General features: G+C 33.5%; 1 protein-coding gene across 1 annotated transcript; it reads right to left on the bottom strand.

The window, feature by feature from the left end:
* Window positions 1-16816: 16816 nt before the first annotated feature.
* On the bottom strand, window positions 16817-18375 carry CLUP02_18360 (uncharacterized protein; the record flags this gene model as incomplete). Its single annotated transcript, XM_049297262.1, has 3 exons — window positions 16817-17038; window positions 17075-17682; window positions 17754-18375. 3 exons carry the CDS (start codon window positions 18373-18375, stop codon window positions 16817-16819), a joined length of 1452 nt encoding a protein of 483 aa, XP_049138486.1.
* Window positions 18376-20293: the final 1918 nt, after the last annotated feature.

Below are 20293 nucleotides of genomic sequence, written 5' to 3'. Positions count from 1 at the left end.
CTTAACTTAAATAAGTACTATAAGTAGAATATTTATATTTAAAATACTATCCCTCCTTAACTTATTATATATTAATAAATTAGTACGGGATTTATAAAGCTTTTTCTTTACTTATTATTATTACTTCGACTTATAAGCTTAATAAATAAAAATAGATTATAATAAAATAATATATATAATTAGCTACTTAAGTAGTAATATAAAAACCTCTTAAATATACTATATTTTTAATTATTAAAGGACCCTTGGGTTTATAATAGACTAGGTTATATAAAAAGAACTAAAGACCTTTTTATAAAATAACCTATTTAATCCTACTAGCTAAGGAATAATAGCGAATATATAACTAAATAGTACTTTATAAAACTAAAAAGAGAAAATTAATAAGTTCGTTAGCTATATTAATAAGCTTAAGATAGAACTAAAATATATTCTAATAAAAAAATAAAAGATTTTTATATTAATAAATAAACTACGGCCCGAACTATACCTCGTAATAATATTATAAATAAAATTTCTATAAACTTATTTATAACTAATATTACTAATAAGATATATTAAATAATCCTTACTATTAATAAAAAGCTTATAAATATCCCTTAAGTAATATTCTAACTTAAACTTAAATAAGTTAATAAGAAAATACTAAAGTATTAATAAGTTAAATACGTAAAGAATATGCTATAACTCGTTTAATAAAAATATTACGTATTATAATTATAAAAAAACTAGCTATATTATAAAGGATTACCTATAACCGTAAGAGTAGTATTAATAATACTATAATTATAATAAAACCGAGTACCTTATTAATAACTACTTAAGTATTATATATTATAAATATAATTAAAAAGGGCATAAGGCCGCTAATTATTAATTAAACCTCACTATTAGTATCCCTATTATAGGGTAGTTAGTTCGAACCGTAGTTAATATAGAGATTAATTAAATTATATAAATATTTGCGTAGTAAGTATAAAAAGGAGGTTCTAACTATAGGTTAAGCTAGCTACGATAATTATAAATAAGGCCCTTAATTAGCCCCTATATAGTCGGTTATATGCCGTAATCGAATTAAACTTCTAATTTAATACTAACTTTCTCTTTTTTTTATCGATTTAACCGCTATAGTTAGAGGTATAATTCGACCTCGGGCCCGTTTACTAAGTCGTCTCTTTTTCCCCCTTTTCTCTACTCTTTTTATATAACCTATCCTTCTATTCGTATAATAACTTTTCTACTACTTACGAATTACTCTAATCCCTTATTTAGTACTATTTTTATAAAAGTATTTACGAGGTTATTTTTATTATTAATCTAACGAATCTCGAGTATCTTGTACTTTTTATATAATTACCTAAGGGCTATAATATCGATCATAAGCCTCTTTTCTTTTGTCGTTCCTAATTTAATAAGGTATTTATATAGCGAGTAAGAATCGGTATAAATAACCGTTAGAATAAGTAAAAAGCTAATTTAATTAATAATCTTCCTTAGCGTTATTAAAATTATATAAGAGAGGTTAACGCCGTTAATTATATTATAAACCTCTAATACTAATATACTTCTTATTACCCACTTACTTTTAGTTAACAAATAATAAATTATATTATTATATATAATAAATTCGCTCTTGCTTATACTCTTATTAACTAAAATAATAATATACCCTAATTATAAAATAAAGTTATTATTATTCGTAAATAACCTATTAATAAAGACGTAGAGCTTACTAATTATAAAGTCGATTAGGTAATAAATAAGACCTCGATTAAGATTTATTTTTTACTACTTAAGCCGCTTATTAAATACCTTAATGTCTCGTTTAGTTAAATTTATAGCCTATATTACCTTAGCATAATTAAAAATTATTTTAAATTAATAAATATTTATAATATATACCTCTCGCATAAGCTTAGCCTTATACTACTTCTTAACGTTAGTTATATTTAGATTAACGAGGTTAATCTTCTTACCCTACCCCTTTTATTAAAAAACGACGGTTTCCTTTTTAATTATAAAAATCCCGCTATTAAATACTAGGGGGGTATTTATTATAAGGACCTCTTTTAGCTTTATTACGAAGCCCGCTTTTTAAAACTCCTTATTCTCCTTTTTTATAAAGTTAATATTAAATAAGCTTAATATATCGTTAGTCTATATTCTAACGATCCTAAATTAGTTATTTTTATACTCCGCGACTAGTAATTACGGGTCGTGTATAGAGGTAATTATTAATAATTAATTAATATAAAAATCGTAATAAATAGCCTACTAATAAGTACCCGATTTTGCGAGCCTATATAGTAATTTAAGTACTTTAATAATCGTACCTTCTAGGTACTTACTAGCTATTTCTTTTAGTAAATAGGCTAGGATTTTTTTTATAAGCCCTATAACTAATTAGGTATAGGCCTAGGTAATATTACGGCTCTAAATCTCGTATCCCTTCTTCCGTAGTAATATTATTAATACTATTATTAATCGTTAGCTATAGCGCTATATAATAAGTAATTATATAAGTAGCGTCGCTTTTTTAACGTTACTATACCCCTAAATTACGTATTTAAACTTCTTATATAACTAGGGTATTCCTTTCTCTTTAATCTTATAAACTATTTATAATTTAAATATATAGAGGTTTATATATTTTTTTAGGTTATATAGGATAAATCGATAGACCCCTCGATTGCGAAGAGTATTCATTTTAATAAGATCTAATCCCTTATACGGCTTTTTAGTAGTTATAATTACGCCTTTTTTACGTAATTTAACTACTAGCTCGAAATCGGCTTTCTTTTTTATTATATAAAAAGTATTAATTACCTCGTTATTAATAATAAATTACTACGTTAGGGCTTATTATTATAGTCTTCCGTAACGTCTCGCTAGTAATATTAGTACTCTTTTAGTAATTTCCTCTTCCTCGTCGTTTATTAGTACTACTATAACGATTTTGTTAAAGATAATTTCCTATACCTCTACTACGGGTTATATAGTTTCCCCTAGCTCTTCTTCTTTTTATAAATTAGAAATTACCTTATTAAAATCTATATAATACGGTCTAACTTCTATAATTAATACTTTAAGTAACTAGTCGCGATCTCTTATAACTATATAAGAGCGCTCGTTAATAAAAATTAACTTATATAGCCCAGCCTATTATTAAGTAATTTCGTACTATACTTATATATCCGAATTTAGTAACATATTTAAATTACCCCCTATATTAAGCTTATTACGTATAATAATTACTTTCTTAACTTACTTTTTTATACTTACCTCGCGTAGTGCCCATATTACTTTTTTAACTACTTAGGCTTATTAGCTTATACTTAGTAATAATAATAAGGCTAAGGTCGTTTTTAAATATATTTTAAATACTAATAGCGTTAATATAAATCCGTTAGGCCCTATAATATCGTTATAGTATTTAAGTACTATCTAGAGGCATTTATTATTAATAAAATCCGGATTTTCCTCTTTAATAATTCTAAACGCCCTTTTTAATTACTAATATACCCTTTTTACCTTTCTAATACTATAATACGCTTTAACGGGTACGACTTTTAGCTATATACTATAAGCCGTTATATTATCCCTAAATTCTACTAACTTAAAGCTAGTACTAGCGTCGGTTCTAATACTATTTAATAATCCCTAATATATATTAATCTAGCTTTTTCGTAGGGCTACCTATACTATTTTTATTTATAAATCCTAGAGGAATTACCCTACTTAGAAAGATATAGCTACGTCGATTATATATAGTACTAGCTAACTATTTAAATAAAAAATATTAATAACGATTTCCTAATTAAAGTTAAGCTTATTACGTAATTTAAACTTAAATTTACGTAAGCTCTGCGCATTTATTTAGTATTAGTAATATACTTTTATTAACTACTCTAACGCCCCTATTTTAATATTATTATTATTTAATTACTTTAGGAGGTTATATAGCCTTATAACCGACGGGTACCCGAATTTTTAGTATAGTTTTCTAAGCTTACTTTCCGTTAAGTAATTAATTAACTTCGTATTATTAGTAAGCTTTATAAACGTATACCCCTATTGTCGTTTAACTATTTTAAAATACTTACTACTAGAGATTCTATTCCTTATATTATTAAATATAATACCTAATCGATTTATATTTTTAAAATATAAGAGAAATAGGGTATTGATAAGTAAAATATAGAAAGTTATCGTTCCGAAGTACGTCTCTACTTTTATTATACTTAGGGCGACGATTTCTTTACTTAGGCTAAAACTAATCCTCATAATACCCGCTATTAATATATTAAGCGTTACTAATACGATCTTTTATAACGCTTAGAATTACCCTTTTCCTCTAGTTAACTATTATAATACCCTAGTATCTAAGATAATCCTATAAAAATTATTTAGGCCGTACCTTTTACTTATATAAAATACCTATACGAGCTTAGTATTTAAGGGATCTAAGTAGTATAAAAAGGACCCCTCTAGTTACCCTTAGATTTACTTAGTACTATGTTCTTTTTTTTTAAATATTAAAAAAAATAGCGTCTTCTTTTTAATTATTAAGAAAATAGGCTTTAGTCTTATTAAATTTGCCCTTTTAGCCGCCTCTATATCCGTTATCTAAGGGACCTTCCCTTATTATCCGTAAATAAAAGCTTACTTATTAAGAGCTTTTATTACCCTCTATTCGTTTAGCCTTATATATCCTTTAGAAACTAACGAGGTAAAAAAAGAGTAGTTAATATTATTAATTTTATTATAATCTAATTCGTTAATATAGAAAGTAAGATCTTCCTTATCTTCCGAATCTCTTATAAGGGGTATATATTTTAAGCCGCTACTTTAGCTACTATTACTAAGTTCCGTACCCCCGGATCTACTCTTATATATAATAAAGAATTAGTTAAACTAACGAGGGCTAGTTTTATTATTTACTACCCTCGACTTTTTATATTATTTATATAATTTAATACGCTCTTTTTTAAAGTAATTACTTAACTAATATCTATCCTTTTTATAAATATAATATTACCTCTTTTATTACCCTACTTATAAATTAAATCTCTACCTATTTAATAAATCTAGGCCTCCTTATTAATAATTACCGTATTTAGCCTCTTTTCCTTTTTTATTATACGTTCGATCGACTTAATATTACTAATAAGGGCCGTTATATACTTAGAAATAGGTTTAGTACGGTATTCTTATTTTAATATTAAAACTAGATCTTAGCTTTAAGTAGAGCGTTTCGTAGTTTTTAGGTACTTAGTATAGGGTTATTTTTACCTCTAATATATACTAAACTACGGTATAAAAATATCCGACTTTCTACTTATTTATCCCCTTATTTAGCTAAGTTTTCGCTAGCTTATTAATTCGATTAATAAGCTCTTTAAGGATCTCTACTTACGATTTACTTTTTATTATCCTAGCTATAAATATAAAAAAATCGCTCGTAGCTTAGATAGGAGCTCTAGGTTCTTATTATAAGTCTCGAAGCGGCTTCGGATTATATTAATTATACTAAAAAAGTCGTTTTAATTAAGATTACGTACCGCTTCGTAATAATAATTAGAGGCTTTATTTACGAGTATAATATTAATTACTAAATAGTACTAATATTCCCTAATTCTAACTTTTTTATAATAATTATAAAATATCGTTAGGGTTTCTTATAAAACCTTATACTTCCCCCTAGAATATAATTTCTCTTTTAAGAAGATCTTTTTAAAGTTTATAAATTACCTCGTATTTATTACTAAATTTTTAGTATTTATATACAATCCCTACGTCGCTATATACTATTAATAACTTCGGGTCGTCTACTTCCTTTTTTATTAACTAATCGGCGCCGAATTTCGTATTAATAGCGGTAATAAGTTATAAATCGAAATAAATAGAATTATCGATTATTATACTTCTAGTACTATATTTTACCCCGGTATATCCTTTTATAACGATAGATTTCCGTTAGTAATTATAGGGAGGAAATCTAGGTCGTTTACCCTTTTTCTAAATTCGTTAAAGCGATTATACGCTCTATTAACTTATACCTAGTCCTATAGTACGAATTCCTCTTTTATAATTATTGCTACTAATATTTTATATAGCTTTTATAATTATAATTACGCTAATAATACCCCTCGCCTATAGAGGAATTTATTAACTATTTTTATAATTCCTAAGCTTACGCTCGCGAACTATTCGTTTAATTAGTAGCTAAGGTCGTCTACGATTTCGTAAAATAGGGGTTACCCCTATAGCCCCTTTTTCTTATAAACCTTAGTTAAATAGATTAATACTACGTTAATTTACTTACCATTAAGCTAATCCGTAATTCTATATATCTACGTCCTCTAATAGTCCGGGTTAATATTTACTTACTTATAAGGGATTAGGATTTTATTTAAAATCGGGTTTTATCCTCTTTTTTTTTACTTTAACTCGCTAAGGGTTATACTCTAGCTTATACTTATATTAGTAATCGCTAGTATATTTAATGTTAATAAAAATATATTTAATCTGCGCGCTAGTTATAGTAAATCCGTACTTTTATTACCTAACGAATTTATTAAGATCTAGGAAATTCCCACTTCCTCTCGCTATCTCGCTACTACTCTCGTTTTTACTATTTTTAATAATTACTACTACCCTTTTAGATCGCTAACTATCGTACTTACTAAGATCCTCTTTTTTATCTAATATAAAAAAATAAGTTTTAATAATTCCTTTTTATAATAATAGTAATAGACGTTTATATTACTATAAAAAGATATAGTAATTAGTCTCGGGATTTTTATTAATTATTAATTTCCGCTATCCTATATACTTCTAGCCTCTTAAGCCTCGTACTCTTTATAATTTCTAAATAGCTTCCTTCTTTAACCTACCTCTTTTAGGGTAGTATTTTATAAAAATAGTTAAAAATAGATACTAAGTAGTTTATAAAAGAGCTATATAAGCTATTAAGAACTATATAGGCCGTTAAGTATAGTTAATAAAATTAAGCCCTCTTTCTTATAAAATTATAAATTTTAAAAACTTACTAAAAATACCTACTTATTGCTTATACGTAGTAGGGTTAAATACTTTAAAAATCTTATTTTTTACGGCCTCTTAATACCCTATTTTATATTTTTTAAGTAGTCTTTTTTATAACTTAATTATAGTTAGGTAATTATTACTTATTAATAATCCTTTTTATTACTTAGTTAATTTTTTAAAATTAGTAATCTCGTATTAAGAGCTAGTATGAAAAAACCCCCTTTAGTAGCCCTCTAAAAGATTTTTTTCTTTTCTTTTTAAATCCTCGTCTTTTTAGCCTTTTTTTAAGTTAATAATAACTCTAATAAAAAGTTATAGGACTATTTTAAAATAGCCGCCTTTTTTTTAAGTTAATCTCCGAGATTTATAATACTTTTAACTCGATATTATTAAGACCTCTAAATCCCCTCCTCTTTTATTAAACTATCCCCTATATTATATTTCTAAGTAATACCCGGGGGGTAGTTAAGGGAGCTATAAGGAGGTTGTTTAAATTATGGGCTTAAAGTTATATTTATAAGATCCTCGTAATAATAAACTTTTCTATATACTATAAATCTCTTAGCTTAATAACTCCTATAGGGTTACTTTTATTACTAAATAAGAATATTTACGTTTAGAGATCCCCTTTTTTAATTACGTAATACTCTTTTATACCGTATTATTAAACTCGTTTATTATACTAATTAATTAGGTAAGTAGTCGTTACGTAAGTATTTTTTTTTATTAATTTAATTACTTAATTTCTAATTACGGGCCGGTTACGGAAAAGTCGTTTAATAAAAAAGCTACTTAGGGTAATAGTAAAAGGCTAGTTACTTAAGCGGTTTTATTAATTAACGTAATTTAATATAATAAACGTCGACCTTTCGTAAGTAATAAAGGGCTACGATTACTTAATTCCGTACGGTATTTAAAAATCGCCTCCTTTTTTATTTACTTCCGTAAAGTTAATTAGTACGAATTTCCTATCCTATATAGTATTAAGAGGTCGTCTTTTTTACGTAGCGAAATGCCTTACTAATCTATAATAGTAGAATTTAATTACTAATTAGTATTAGTATCCCTATTATAGGGTAGTTAGTTCGAACCGTAGTTAATAAAGAGATTAATTAAATTATATAAATATTTACGTAGTAAGTATAAAAAAGAGGTTCTAATTATAAATTAAGCTAGCTATGATAATCGTAAATAGGGCCCCTAATTGGCCCCTGCGCAGTCGGCTATATACCGCGGTTAAATTAGACTTCTAATCCGATACTTACCCTAACTAAGTAGTACGGACTAATAACGAGCTTAAATATTATCTTAATAAAAAAAGTAATTAATAATTAATAAAAATAGTACTTAAATATCCTAACTTATATATACTTAAATTATATATAAAAAAAGCTAAGCGCCCTTATTAATTTAAAAATAAAAAGGAACGTAGTTAATATCGGGCTATTTAATAGTTTTAATACTAATTTACGAATTTATTTATTATTATAGTTAATAAACGTCGAGGGTAAATAAATAAAAACGCTAAGAAGCTACTATTTACGGCTTTAAATTACTAATAATAATTACGTAATAAAGACATAGCTATATTACTTTATAATAACTAATATTACGGTACTTATACTTATCCTCGGTTTCCCCTAATTAAAAAATATCGACCCGCTAATTAGTTAAAAATAAAAAAAATAGTAATATCTAATTTACAAACGATATATCCGCTTAGATACCCTAAAAAAGGGGCTACTAAATAACTTAGTTTAATAATACTTACGTATATCGTAATTAACTTAGCTATAAATAGTAACGTAGTATTAATAAATATAGCCGAGGACTAAAAGCTACGTTACTAAGACTTTAATAACTTTTTTTTAAAAAAAAAAAGGCTATTTCGTTATTAAATAAAGTACTATATAACTATTATATTAAGCTAAATAACGTAGTACTTATCCCCTAGGGACCTATTTACTTATTATTAAACTATAAGCTCGAGATCTTATATAACTATTTAATAAAAGTAGAGGCTAGGGGCTAAATACGCCCCTTTATAAGCCTAATAAGAGTACTTATCCTTTTTATACTTAAGAAAAGAAGAGAGCTATAACTTTACGTTAACTATAAAACGATTAATAAAATTATATAAAAAATAGAACGCCGCTATTACTAACTAGAAAAATACTAAATAAACTATTTAATACCTCTATTTTGATAAAGCTAGACCTTAAGAACGTATATTATTATATATATATAGCCGAGGGTAATAAATAAAAAACGGCTTTTTATACTAAATATAAGTAGTTCGAATACCTAGTCGTACTTTTTAAGCTAACTAATATGCCTACGACTTTCTAAGTATATATTAATAACGTTCTAAGCGGCCTAATTAATACTATTTGTATTATATACCTAAATAATATCCTAATATATAATAATAACTACGTAGCGTATAAAAAGTACGTACATAACGTATTATAAAAACTATAATAATAGAACCTATATTTAAATAATAATAAATACGAGTTCTATATATTATATATAAAATTCCTAGGGTATATCGTATTAAATAAAAATATAAAAATAAAACCCGCGCGCACTAAAGTTATAATAAATTAGCTATTTTTAAAGAGCGTTAAAGATATATAAACGTTCTTTAAATTTATAAAGTTTTATTATAAATTTATTAAGAACTATACTAAAATAACGGTACTTCTGATAAACTTATTAAAAAAAATAAAACTAGAATAGTTAGAGCTATTAATACTTATTATAAAGTTATTTAAGAGGCTATTAATAGTATTTATTAACGTATTAATACTACGATATTTTAACCCTACCCTATTTATATAGTTATAAATAAACGCTTTAGCTCGAGCTATCGGCTTAGTAATTACGTAATTATTTAAGGGTAATTAGTACTTAATTACTTATAGGTTAAGGAAATTAATAAATACGGAGAGCCGCTATAGTATAAGAAATACGGAGCTACTAGCTATTATAAATATACTAAAAAACTAATAATACTACCTCGCCTATAGCTAAGATTAAGTCGTAATATTTATAAATTATTTTAACCTATAGTTCTTAAATATAAAAAAAAGACTAAACGGGAAATAGCTATATTAGCTAAATAAACTTATAATATTTAATATTAAAATTAGGTTTAAGCTAAGTATAAAGAACTTAGTAAATAGACCATTATAAAGACTTAACTATAACAAAAGTAATAATAATAATAGAGTAGAGGAGCTATTATTAAAAATAAAGGAAGACCTTTATAATGTTAAAAATATATAAAAGCCCCTTAAAGTTATAATAATAAAATATATAAGAACGAGCTATAAGAGCAGCTCTTAAGTAAAAAAAATAATAAGTATTTTAAAAATAAAACTAGTAATAGTATAGAGAAATAAGTAAAAGAAATTAAGAGCTTTAGCTTAAAAAAACTCTAAGGAGTACCTCGAGAAGTATAACGGGGCTATAAGCCTAGGGTATTAAAATTATAATATAATATTTAAAAAACTACTTAAGCTTATTATTAAAACTATAAATTATAAACTCCTCGTTTTATAAAACTCCGATATAATAAGAATACTTAAAATAGTAATTAATAAAGAGAAGTTATTAATAATAAGTTAACTATAGGCTACTTAATAAAAAGACGCTTTTATAAAAAATAGGTAGTAAATTAAAAAGAACCGACGGCCTTATTTAGCTAAGAAAAAATAATAATAAAACTAAGTATACGACTTAAAAGAGCTATTATATTACGGTAGCCGTACTTACGTATTATTATATAAGGAGCTAAAAAGAGAGGTTATTAAAGTATATTATAATACGCTTATAATAAGATATTATAATATAAAGTAAATAATAGTACTATTAAAACGCTATTATTATTAAAATAGAATAAGTAGAAATATAAAAAGTTATATTAATATTTATATAATATATTAATAAATAAAGCCTTATTATTATAAGCCGTATAGCTTATTATACTCCCTACTTACCCCGGTTAAGTTATAATAAAAAATATTACTAAACTTTATTATAGGCTTACTTATATTAACTATACTAATTAGGAGGCGCCCTTATAACGCAGTACTCGTTATAATAAACCGATTTATAAAATATAATATTTATATTATTATAAAAATAACTTTTATAGCTTAGGGATTTATAAACCTCTTATTTATAAAAATCTTTACTAAGTTTAGAATACTTAAAGGGATCGTTTTTAATAAGGGGTCGTTATTTATAAATAAGTTTTAAACTTATTTTTATTACTTTTTAATAATAAAAAAGTATCTTAATATTACGTTTTATTTATAAACGGATAGTTAAATAAAATAATAGAACTAATACTTAGAGTAGTACTTTTACTACTTCTATACTTAAAATTAATTGAATTAAGTATAACGTCTTTATTTAGCTAAGTTTATATATAATAATACTTAGTACTTAGTAATTTATAAAGCGCTTACTAAGGCCCTACTTAAGTTCTTATTTACGTACCCTATATTAATCTTAATAGGGGCTCGAGATAATATATAAAATATTTTAGTTAAAGAGTATATAGCCCGATTATAAGCTAATTAAAAAACTCTATAACCCCTTATATAAAAAGTACGCAAAACATATAAATAATAAGCTAATAAAGTTAAAATAAATATATTATATAAGATAAGTAACTAAGTACTACTATTAAAAAAGAATATTAATAAGTAGCGTCCTAGTTAGAAATTAATTAATAAATATCTAGGCCTATTTAAAGTTAAATTAATAATTAAAATAATAGGGGTCGCTTACTAATTAAATATACTAACGTAATATAAAATATATAATATATCCTATATATCCCTACTTAAGCTATATTAATATTATAAAGAAGCCCCTTAAAAGCTTTTACTTATTAAGGATATAAATAAGGAGCTACTTTATAAAATAAAAAATATTATATAATATAGAGGGCTAAAGAGGAGGTAATAATACCTAATTTAGTAAAAAGGATATAATAATAACGAAAATATATAAAAACTAACTAAGTATATTAAAAACGTAGCGTTAATTAATATATATAAAGAACGAGTTTTAATTAAATAGCGCGCCCTAGCTCTTAATAAGCCTAATAACGTAGTAAACTAATTATTAATAATAAAGAAAGGGGGCTATATAACTATAACTAAGTAGCGTAAACGCACTAATTACGAACCGTTTTTCTAATCTTTATAATATATAAAAAGACCGCCCTTATTTATAAAAGAACTACCCTTATATATAAAAGGGCCGCCCTAATTATTATTTTAAGGGTCGTTATAAAAAAAATAATCTCCCTATTATTAATAAATCTATAAATAATTAATTACGAATATAAAGTATAAACGGGGTAACTATATACTAACTAAGATATTATTTAAGTAGCGTACCTCGTTATAAATAATATAAAATAGTATAATTATAGTATTATTATAAAATAAAGATATAGTATAAAAAGAGCTTATAACTACTTTATTATTATTATTATTAATAACGGAGGTCGAGCGGGCCTCCTTATTAGCGCACTTAAGTACTCTTTATATATTATTAATAATAATTTAATAAGTTTATTAAAATTATAACATAATATTAGTAACCTAAATAATAATAATAATAGAGTAATAATAAAGTAATAAACCTCCGAATTATAAATATTATTATTTAAAATAAGAGCGGTACTCTATAAAGTTCGGACTATAAATTTTATAAACTTAGGGACTTAAGATATTATTAATATAATATATAAAAGAAATAATAAAGTAATAATAATATTAAGTACTTATTATATCCTTATAAAAATAGTTCTACGTAGTATACTTAATATAACGTATACTAAATTTTAAAAAAGTATTAAATAAAAGAGCGAACTAGGGGTTATAAATTACTAACTTAGTTAATTATAATATTTAGTTTGTAAATCGAGCGCTTTATATATAATATAAGTAGAGTAAGGGAGCGGGCGTACCTAGCCGACCCCGATCTTTTTAATATTCGCTTTTTTTTTTTTTAATAAGAGTATATAATAATTAATATAAATAATATATAAGTAGTAATATATATATAAGGTTAGGGTAAGTAAAGGGGATATTAAGCTTTTTAAATAAACTATTACTATTATTATTACTAAGTATACTTATAATATTAACGACCGTTTTATTATTAATAATAATAACTCCGTAATTAAGAGCTATATTTATACTAAAATAAATTAATAATAAATATAAAACGACTTCGTAAAAGACTTACTTAAGTATAAAAAATATATAAAAATAGGGATTTAAAGAATATTTATTAACTATAATATCTACGTAATAAGGGAGTAGCGCAAACGCTAATAAAAATAAAAGACTATATATAAAAAAGATAATTATAAAAAAAAAAAAAAATTTAGAATCGTAATAGTTTAAAAAGGGGTTAATATTAGTAAATAAAAATAGGGCGACGACTACTTAAGTATTAGTAATTATAAAAACGGCTTATAAATAAGAGCGACTTAGGAATGAAATTATAGGGCTAACTAAATTTATTATTTAAAATAAAGGGCCTATACTCGGGCTAACGAGCGCTATTTATACTTATTTTCGTATTATATATTTAAGGACCTCTTAAATAAAAAATTAATATAATATATATAAATTATAAATAAGCTTTAAAATAAAGCCTAAGAAAGGGAGTACTTTATTAAGCTTTACTAGTTAAGCCTTATTAATTAAAAAATAGCTTAGGGAGTATAAAAAAGGGAACTAAATAATAAAAAAGTAGCTTAGGTATATATAGAGCGTTAGTAATATACCTTAAGAGAAGGGTAGATTTTAGTAATTTATTTTTTAAACCCTAATAGTAGTTAGCCTTTATAAGCTTCTTCCCTGTGTTACATACCTATTAACACATATCAATGCCCACGCTCGAGGATATGCCTCTCGGTTGGTGACAGTATCTCAACAGCCGCTTGTCAGCAACGCCAGCATCACCATAAGCACCACTACCTTCAACACGGTAAGCGTTCGCGTGATGCATATGAGCGACACTCACCATCAAGGCAATGTGAATGGGAACAAGAATCTCAATCAACTGGCTGGAGCGGACATCATTCAACAGCATCCCGATGTCTGTTTCACTTTAGCCTACGTTAAAAAGGTTTGGCGTAAGAGTTTTTCTGGTCCTTGGGTTCATTTGGCCGCCCATCCGCATGCGCATTGGTGTTGGATTACTGAGGCAGAAGGCAGAAAAGGGAGTGGGTAGGTGGCAGGTGGGTGAATATTAAGTAAGCAGTTTGTGCCCTGCTGACGGATCCTTTTACCTCCTTACCTCCGCAGAGGAATCGCCGGCTCTGCCCACGAACTTCCTCCTTCCACCGCGCGCAATAGACCAATACAGCACTATTGACCTCATCGTGACCGGAATATCTGATCCTGACGTGTGAACCAACAACCGATTTTGCCTCTTGGCCGCTACGCAGATTCTCATCATCACCATCATTGTGGTTAGCATCATTCTCTAGCTCATCCATGCCGGCATTGCGTCTCCTTCAATTCGCTGTCGCTCTGCAAAGCGCCTCCCCATGCGTTTGATAACGTGGCCCAGCTTGGACTCCGGTTTGGCACTGTCCTAGCAACAACATTGGCTAGGGCAGTCCGACAAGACATCATGTACGTCAGAAACGTCTGCCACGGTCGACGAGACAGCCAGCGCCCCCACGACAGGAGTCTTGGTGGTCCAAAACACGGTTGATATTGCCGAGTCGATATCGAGGCTGGATAGAAGGTTGATAGACGGCATGGCGAATGGCTTGGCTGGAGGACGCGGAACTAACGCAGCTGACGAACGAAATTGCCGCCGGCCGTCCTGACTCACACGAAACGCACACTACGGTCTGCATGCTCCACCAGCTTCTGCGGCGTCTGGGACTAGTCGATGCTGCGTTGGTCGCAACCCTTGCCTGCGCCATTGGCTGCAGCAAACCACCGGCTGGAGAACCTAGGGCCACAGCTTCGGGAACGCAAGCTGACTAACGAGCCGCGATGTTGAACATGATGGGCGGAGGGACTGGCACAAGGGCCCAAAGTTGTGCAATGCAGACAATGAGACATGCTCACTGGTCGACTGGGCGACGAAACAACTACGCCAGATTCGAAATGACGCAAAATGTAACGAACCACCGGGGAGGAAAGCCGAGGCAGCTGTGGATGCGGGTGGCAGGTTGGCGGAGGAATATCAAGAGTTGGAGAATCTCCTATGAGGTGCAAATATCTTGTGCCAGGTGATACTGCCAGGTCCATCGCCAAATCAGGCACATGGTCTCAAAGCCGCCCTGGACCGCGAATATGCGTGGATCTTAGACGGCCTATCACGAGCCGCAAAACCTATGAAAACAATATGAAAACAACATGGAGAGCCGGCGCTAATTGTAGAGGGTCTTTCACAGAATGGGGCCAAGATGTGGAAGGAGAGGATGGCCTCGTAACTAATTCACACACGCGGGCGGCCTGGGACAGGACCAGCTAATGTCTTGGTTGAACTTGACGAGCCCATCTCACGGACACACATCAAGACATGAGGGTTCCTATATGGAGCTGATCAGGATCAGAAATGATCCGGCAGTGGAGATTCAAGTTCTAGCCAGCCGGGACTCGTACCATATTATCCCCTCCATGCCAGATCATATGCGACCTTGAAGCTCCGTACAGTTTACTTGAGGTTCTCTGAAGACTTGACAATCACATCTCGGAAGGGCACGAGTACCTCGAGTCTGCCTTCACGTGAACAGATCGCCGAGCATCTCGTGATGGCTTTCCAGCGCTGATGTAATTGCATTCTCTTCCTCACCCATGGCACACTTAGTCGCAGCACCCTTACAATATCAGAGGTCGCCTGGCTTGTTGGATGATGCCCGTTAAGCAATCACCCCAGCTCATCCTCGGAGAGTCTGTCGCTCGCCAATCCGACCGCGCTACAAACTACTAATTTGATGGGAACAGACGGCTCAGGCGGTAAACCCATCTCCCAAGGCGCCATCAGTGGCAACTCAAAGATCCGCGATCGAGACATCTCGTAATGCTGTTCTTCGTTCCAAGGAATACAGTAGTCCAAGGGCATGAAAGTGGTCGTGACGGTGGCTCTTCTTTATCCATCACAGTCCTTTTCCAATACAATGAGCCTCCCAGAACCGCCGAACAAGCAACGACTTCACTGACTCGACAGACCATCCTGTCTGGAACGCATGCTGGGAGTTGTTGAATGGTCGGTTACACTAAGGGCATCGATACGGATTGTGGAGATGGTCTAAGCCATCACAAAAGAAGTTTACGTATCATGGTGGTACTATCAGGTTTCTTGAGTGGTGGGAATGTGGTTGGTTTGTTCATAAGATACCACGGAGCCAAAGGTCTATGTACATCATGGCCCACGGGGTAGTCAAGGCATGTTCATGATCAGACAGCATCGTTCGAGGTACCAAAATTATAGACGTATGGAATACTCAATTGTCGCCCAACAAGGAGTGTTGTTCACTAAATCTATCGTGCCATTATGAGCACACCAAGGGGGACACCATCTGGTCCGACTAGTGAATACCATCCTCCAATAATCAGCGGCCAAAACTTGTGACTGCTGGCCCGAACCTGAACCTCATCCTGGAATGCCATACTCGCGAGCCTACTTTATGAGTCGTGCCGTGGAGTCTTGTTATCGAGAACTCTTCATGTACTCTTTCTCCCCAAACTTTCAATGGTGCTTCTTATAAGGGGCGGTTGCCCTGCTCAAAAACTGGAGGCAGAGCCTCGTCCACAGCCTCCTCCAGCTCCCGTATGGCCTCAAGTGCCTTTTTGGCAGCCGCTAGAACTCGGGGCCTCTTTGCATTATCTGCCTGGAGCGCCCTCTCAGCCATTCTCTTTCGGCGAACGGAACTCGCCAGCTGTTGATCGATATGCGATTGTAACGCAATAGCGTCGGCTTGAGCCTGTGAGGCAGAGTTCTAGTCCTCCTCATTGTCAACGTAGCCGTCAGTCTGCTCTTCGATGGCGCATAGACGAGCGAGGGTCTTCTCGCGCAGCTGGACGATGTTGCTCTCCGATTCTGTCTTGTCCATACCCGCGTCGGTTGCGTACTTGGCATCGGCGTTAATCCGTGTCCGGATTTTCCGGAAACGGCCTTCATCCTTGATGTCGTCCAAAACACACTGCAAAATGTCTGCGCTTGCACCTGCATTCTCAAGACCCTCGTGTGACGATACCGTTTGTTGGGCTTGACGACTTATTTCGCAGAGGGCATTCTGGGTGGAGTGGGCAGATTCCGCAGCAGCACTGGGGCGAGACACATCGGGGTTCAAACCGGCACCCGAACCCTCCCCCAAATCCGTTTCCGAGACGTCAATGTCGCCAATACCGCTGTCATCGATCTCGTGGTTGGGCATACCGGTAGAATCTGGCTTGTCTTGAGGATTGTTGCTTGAGCCCGACTCCGACAGTCCACCTCTACTAGGTAGAGTCGTATTTCGCCTATTTGATCGCGGTCGGTCTCGCGACGATGTCGCAGTGACTTTCTCCATGTTGCGTGAGGATGTGTCGGCGGGAATTGCTGAGGGATTGGCGGCACCTGCAGGGCCTAGACAAGTCGCAGAAGAGTTATTAGTGTGAGAACGACGGGGCGGGGGAGAGCGAGGCAGAGAAACTCACCAAGTTTCTTTGCGGACGTGAATTCCCGGGCTGAAAACCACTGGTCGAGGTAGCTTGGGCCGAGACCGCGGATGGACACGAGTCGATGAAATAGACCGTGGCCGTCAATGTGTGGGGGAAGCTTCAGCCAGCACGCACGAGAAGCGACAGCAGCAGGGCCGAAAAAAAGGTAGAGATCCCAGTGTGAATCGAGATGCAGATGGGTAACCGCCTTGAGGCGGTACGCCACCTCGTTTCGCTTGGACTTGACTTGGACTTCCCAATGGTCCTGGTAAACAGATGCGAGGACCAGGCTTAACGTGGATTGGGGGATGGCACGCCTTAGCCACCGGGGGAACGGTTCGGCCTCAAGACGAGCGTGTAGCGTGGCAATTCGTTTGATCTTGGATGAATAGGCGAGAAGAAGTTGATTCCAGGCGTCAAGGATGCTTTGCTTGGACAGAACGGCGATTCGGTTGAGTTTCGCTACGGCGCGTTCAATTCCCGCGTCGAGATTGTCGTTTGCGTGGGGGTCTGATTGGGAGGGTGTGGCTGCAGCTCTTGAGTCCTCTGGAAGCGGTAGTTGTTGTGATGGTAAAGGCAATAGTGTCGAATCGGATGTTGTTTGCGGGTTAGGCGCCATTTACTTGAGAACGTCGTCGAAAATGAAGGACTGAGTCAAAAAAGGGCCAGGTTGAGGACGCGAGGTTGAGACACGCGACCGGAGTACACTCCGAGAGGTGGGGTGTGTCTGGGTGCCGGGTACCGTTGTGAGTGGGTGGTGATGACGTAACAAGGGGCAGGAGTGTGTAGGCGAATGGCCCGGTTGCAAGGTTACTAAGGTCAAGTATTTTGTACAGGATGGTGATATGCGTCTAAAGGGTAATGTGGTCCGTTGATTCTCCGTCAAGTAGTGGGGCGGCATGAGAAAGGAAGGTGCTGACCCCGAATGGGAGTGGAGGTGCTGGTGCCAAATGGCAGGTGCTGCTGGCGCGCCGAAAAAATAAATGCAAGCACCCCAGAATCCGTTCCTTCCTTCTAGGAATGACTGTCAGGCGAACTTCAAGTCCACTCGTCGGGAGTGTGAATTCTGAGCTGTGCCTTGTTCGACATGGGGAAGTATTTGCTCGAGCTCATCGACAACCGTGCATACTCACTACTTCTACAAGCACATGCGGCAATGCTTGTGAGTTGTTGATATTGAGAGGTGCTCGTTATGACGCCCAGCTGATTCAGCTGCTCACTACGGCGTGGTGCGGCTGGGGCGGGTTCAAGAGCTCGATGCCATCTGTGAGACAGAACTCATTCCCAAGCAAGTGTGCGCCAATGCAGCAGTGGTCGGCACAATCTTTGGCCTGCAGGGGCATTGAGTAAAAAGCTGAGGTAATCGCTGGGTAAGGTGAGCTGGGTAAGGCGAGGTAGGTAAGGTGAGTTGGGTGGAACAGGCAAATGACGCTAATGAAAAGCTGGCGCCCACCTAAAGGTACCTCATGCCGAGAGACAAAAGCAACTACTCCGTAGTGCCCCGCCGTGAAAATATGTTGGAGAGGAAGTTGCTCGCCCGATGAGAGAGACACGGAAGCACTGTGTCTACTTCCTTTCGTTCTAGCTGTCAATAAAGTAGCGAGAGTTGTGGGAGCGAAGCAAGACATCTTGGAGGCTTTTCCAAATGGGCAGGCGTATGGTCTGCAACTGCCTTACTGTCCTGGGTAACTTGAGTGGCAGACGGGAGTGAGGTTCTTTCCCAACTACCTTAACCGAAGATCCGGTATCCCTTCGATCATCCGTACCTTCCTCCGACATGATCAGGTACGTAAGGAAACATCTAAGGAAGGTACCTGCACATTACCCCTCTCTCATGCGAAAGGCATCTTTCGCCACATTCACGTCTTGCCAACCTCCCAATTGCGTTCATCTTCCAATGCCACACACCTCTCAAAGTCATCCACCTCACAACCTTATTTCTCAATCACCATTCCGTCAATCCGCGCACAGCCAGTCCCGTTCGTTTGATTTCCACCAATTCAGCCTGCACCTATTGACGTGTCAACTATTCCATTTTGAGTCGTTTGACTTGGACTCGTTCATCCTCGACTCGTTCGAATCACGACCAAATACCCGCATCCTCGGGATTTCTCGGGATTTCCCAGCACCAGTCATCCCCCAGCTTTGCGGTACGCCTTTCTCGCAACCAATCAGTCAGAGATCCCGAGCCCATTGCGTCATTACACAGTTCATCGTGGGCGCTTTTGTTTGTTTGGCCGTTGCCCACCCCCAGGGCGGCCTTGAAGGCGCCAAACGACATCAAAGCAACAGTGAGTGGTGCCCCAGCTGCCCCGATTCAGCAACCGCGGTGGCGCTAAGTGGTTGGCAGGAGCAGAAGGAGCGGATGGTCTGAGTGGCCAGCCAGCCACCTTCCGCCAAACACAGACACGTTCCAAACTCTCCCAATCTTTTGGGTGTTTTTGGCAAAACTTCCCAATCACATGACCTTTTTCCACCAACACGTTCAAGTACGTACCTACTCGGGTTCGGCCGGACATCACCCCCAATCCTGAACA

Source organism: Colletotrichum lupini, chromosome 11 (genome assembly GCF_023278565.1).
Source record: "Colletotrichum lupini chromosome 11, complete sequence".
Taxonomy (NCBI): Eukaryota; Fungi; Ascomycota; class Sordariomycetes; order Glomerellales; family Glomerellaceae; genus Colletotrichum; species Colletotrichum lupini.
Note: the sequence above shows the minus strand (reverse complement) of the source record. Positions and strands in the feature narration are given on the sequence as shown.